This window comes from Callorhinus ursinus, unplaced genomic scaffold (assembly GCF_003265705.2).
Source record: "Callorhinus ursinus isolate GAN/ISIS: 27379988/994484 unplaced genomic scaffold, GSC_fseal_2.0 scaffold44, whole genome shotgun sequence".
Taxonomy (NCBI): Eukaryota; Metazoa; Chordata; class Mammalia; order Carnivora; family Otariidae; genus Callorhinus; species Callorhinus ursinus.
In genome coordinates, this window is record NW_027397106.1 from 1 (window position 1) to 3981 (window position 3981).

The window sequence follows — 3981 nt, forward strand, 5'->3', positions numbered from 1 at the left end:
TCCCTGCTGTGATACCCAGGAGCTCTGATGCACTCAAGCACCCCCAGTCTTTCTGTGACCCCGAGGGTGAGAGTTCCCCCCCAGCTTAGCCACTGGAGCGATGTCCCTCAGCGGAGCTGACTTCTAAAAGTTCCGATTTTGTGCTCCGCGGCTCTATCACTTGCCAGAAGCGGCCGACGGAGACCCCCTCCCTGCCGTCTATCCTCCTGAATATCGCCTCGGTTTTACTTCTCCGCACGTCCTCCTTCCAGAAAGTGGTCACTTTTCTGTTCAGAGAGTTGTTGCTATTCTTTTCTTCGATCTCCTATTGAGTTCGTAGGTGTTCAGAATGGTTTGATCCCTATCCAGCTGAATTCCTGAGACCAGACGAAATCCAGGTCTCCTACTCCTCTGCCACTTGCTCCCTTCTCTGGGTAGTTAAATCTTGATTTAAAGTTCTTTAAAATTGTATAGCATATTTTACCCATTTTTCCATTTGATTCTTTTATGAATTTTCTTGACAGAAGTTAGCACTTTTCTTTAATAAGTAATTTTTTTTCAGTACTTGTGAGGCTTTTTCACTAGTATATTTGGAAGAACATATTTAATATCATTTACTTACTAGGTTTTATATATATATAGTAAAATATGCATAAAAACTAAAGTGCTTGACTTTCTAGAAGATTTTAGATACACAATATAAACAAAATTTTAGAAATTGGTATTAAAGAACAGAAAGTTTAGGTCAAAACAGCAGATAGGATACACAGTTTCTCCAGATTTAGTTTGTATGTTTGTGTGGTGGGCGAGGAAGTAACAGCCTGTAGGTGGATGACGTTTACAATGAGACCTAAATGAAAAATAGAGAAAATAGAATGGAAGAATGAGAGAAAGAGGTTTTTTTTTTTTTAAGATTTTATTTATTTATTTGACAGAGAGAGAAACAGCAAGGGAGGGAACACAAGCAGGGGGAGTGGGAGAGGGAGAAGCAGGCTTCCCACTGAGCAGGGAGTCTGACACAGGGCTCGAACCCAGGACCTTGGGATCATGACCTGAGCTGAAGGCAGATGCTTAACGCTGAGCCACCCAGGCACCCCCTCCTTTTCTTTTTAACAGAGTCAACTGTAAGTGCCATATCCAAGAGATACCAGGAGAGAGTCCAAAAGGATGGCCATTAGGCCTGGATGCCAGAAAGCCAGGAGAAAACTTACCAATATGATAATTTACGTAGTAGTTTTATGAGCTCTTTTAAGAAAAATTGGTATACAATTTGTGGTCTTCTAATCTATATACCATTTACTTCATGAAAAAATTTAACTATTACTTTAATTATAACTTTTCATTTAGAATTCCTTTTAGACTTCCATGTATATTGATGGTTTGGTTTTTAGATTTCTTTTGAAATTCTTTTCATGATATACAAAAATTTATTTGTTAATTTAGCTACATTTTGAATTTAGATATTCATATTGCATTTAAACAACTGAATATTTTTCATAATTTTAACTTCTTTAATTCCTCAATAACAATTAGCATTTTGACACTGAACTTATAATATCATATCCTTTCAGAAAAGAGTTTTTCCTCACATTTAAAATATTATGTATTTTATATAGTTTGTGAATCTTTTACTTTTAAAATTTCAGCATTTTATATGAGTGTGCATGTGCGTGTGTGTGTGTGTGTATTTACAAATACACTCCAGGATCCTAGATATCAAATTCTACTTCCATTTAAGACACACTTATTTGGATATGTATTTACTTTTATTTTCTTTACTTTTCAATTATATCATATTACTCTTTGTCAATGGTGCTTTTTTTTTCTTTTTCAAGTTTTTATTTAAATTCCAGTTAGTTAACATACAGTGTAATATTAGTTTCAGGTGTAGAACTTAGTGATTCATCACTTACATATAACACCCAGTGCTTATCAGAAGTGCCCTCCTTAATACCCATCACCCATTTAACCCCTTCCCCTGCCCACCTACCCCCAATGGTGCTTTAAAAAAAATTAGTAATACAGGATTATTAGTGAGTTAAGTATAATCAGGGATATTACTAATTAAAAATTTCTGCCTAGAGCAGTGCCTGGGTGGCAGAGTTGGTTAAGCCCCTGACTCTTGATCTCAGTTCAGGTCTTGATCTCAAGATCGAGTTCAAACTCTATGTTTGGTTCCACATTGCACATGGAGCCTAGTTAAAAATTTTTTTGCTTAGAACTTGACCTGCCAGGACTAGGTACTCAATACATTTTAATTTAATCAATTAACATTCAGCAACATTTAGATTAGAAGATTAGAAGAGCACTTTAAATCCATTATTTTTTACAAGATCAAGAAAATATAAGATAAGCTATTTATTTCCTCATTTGGTTCTCATTTGTTTTATTTTTCTGCATTTCAATTTTGTTTGTGAGATTAGAAGTAAAATCGGGCTTATGTTTAATAGAAAATTATTATCATGTCCTCTGATTGGGATCTTGGGTTGGTTTGCAGGCTGGGAAGTTAAAGGAGTGAATTCATGTGGTGAAGGGTATTCATTCTGGATGCAATAAATGTTTGAGAAAGTTAACTTAAATAGAGATCAGATTAAAAAGAGACAAACAGATTTAGAGCTTCATGGTTTATGCTTAGCTTGTTATTTTATTTCTGGACTTGAGCATTCTCTTACTTTTTTGATAGCAATGCAATTTTTTTTAAGAACTCACTGAAGGCTTGTCTCACTTGTTTGTTTCTCAGAGCGTAAATGAATGGGTTCAACATGGGAGCGATGGATGATAATAGCACTGCCACACCCTTATTAATAGTCACTGATTCCTTTGCTGAAGGTTTAACATAGATGAAGATACAACTTCCATAGGTGATGGAAACAACAGTCATGTGAGAAGAACAAGTAGAAAATGCTCTTTTCCTTTGTTGGGCAGAGGGGAATTGTAGAATGGTCTTGATGATGTGAATGTAAGACAGAAGAACACACACAAGGGTCAGAATGAAGGTCAGCACAGCACAGACCATAACCAACTGCTCTATGAGCCATGTGTCCGAGCATGAAATCTTCAAGATTGGAGATGCATCACAGAAAAAATAATCAATCACATTTGAATCACAGAATTTCAAATTTAGGAACAGAGTAAGTGGTGGGACTATGATCAACAAGCCAGCCATCCAACAGCAGAGGACAAGCCTCTTGCAGACACTGCTGTTTATGATGGTCACATAATGCAGGGGTTTGCAGATGGCCACATAGCGGTCATAGGACATCGTAGCCAGGAGAAAAAATTCTGTTACTCCAAAGACATCGATAAAAAACACTTGAATAATGCAAATATTATATGCAATTGACCTGTCACCTGTTGCTATGTTGTATAAATATCTAGGGATACACGCAGATGTGAATGAAATTTCTAATAAAGCAAAATTCTGTAGGAAGAAGTACATTGGTGTTTTAAGATGAGAGTCAACTAAAGTGAGGGATATGATGGTCAGGTTCCCAGTTATACTCAACATGTAAGTAAGAAATAGAAACATAAAAATTGGAATCTGAAGTTGAGGGTTATCTGTCAGTCCCAATAAGATGAAGGTTGTTACTGTGTGGTTTTTCATCACTGACTACTGAATTTTATTTAATTTCACGTAAAATTTAAAGATATTTTATTTGAATAGAGTGGTGTCAAAGCTAGATGGGAATAAACAGTGACTACCAGAGACAGCATACAAAGGAACCTGTGGTTTCTTCTATAAATTAGTAATTGATATTGCCAATGCTCTGGCTACTCAATTGTTTATTTTATTTTATTCTTTTGGCAGTTTTGTGAGAGATTTTTTAAACTTTTTTTTTTTTTAGTGAGTGGCTACTACTATTTCCTTTTTTTTTATTATGTTCTGTTAATCACTAAACATTACATCATTAGTTTAAAAAATTTTTTTATTGTTATGTTAATCACCATACATTACATCATTAGTTTTTGATGTAGTGTTCCATGATTCATTGTTTGTGTATA

At 35.3% G+C, this 3981-nt stretch overlaps 1 protein-coding gene across 1 annotated transcript; it reads right to left on the minus strand.

The window, feature by feature from the left end:
• Positions 1–2647: 2647 nt before the first annotated feature.
• Positions 2648–3583, minus strand: LOC112832654 (olfactory receptor 6C2-like). Its single transcript, XM_025883398.1, has one exon. It carries the CDS (start codon positions 3581–3583, stop codon positions 2648–2650), a length of 936 nt encoding a protein of 311 aa, XP_025739183.1.
• Between the last annotated feature and the right edge of the window lie 398 nt (positions 3584–3981).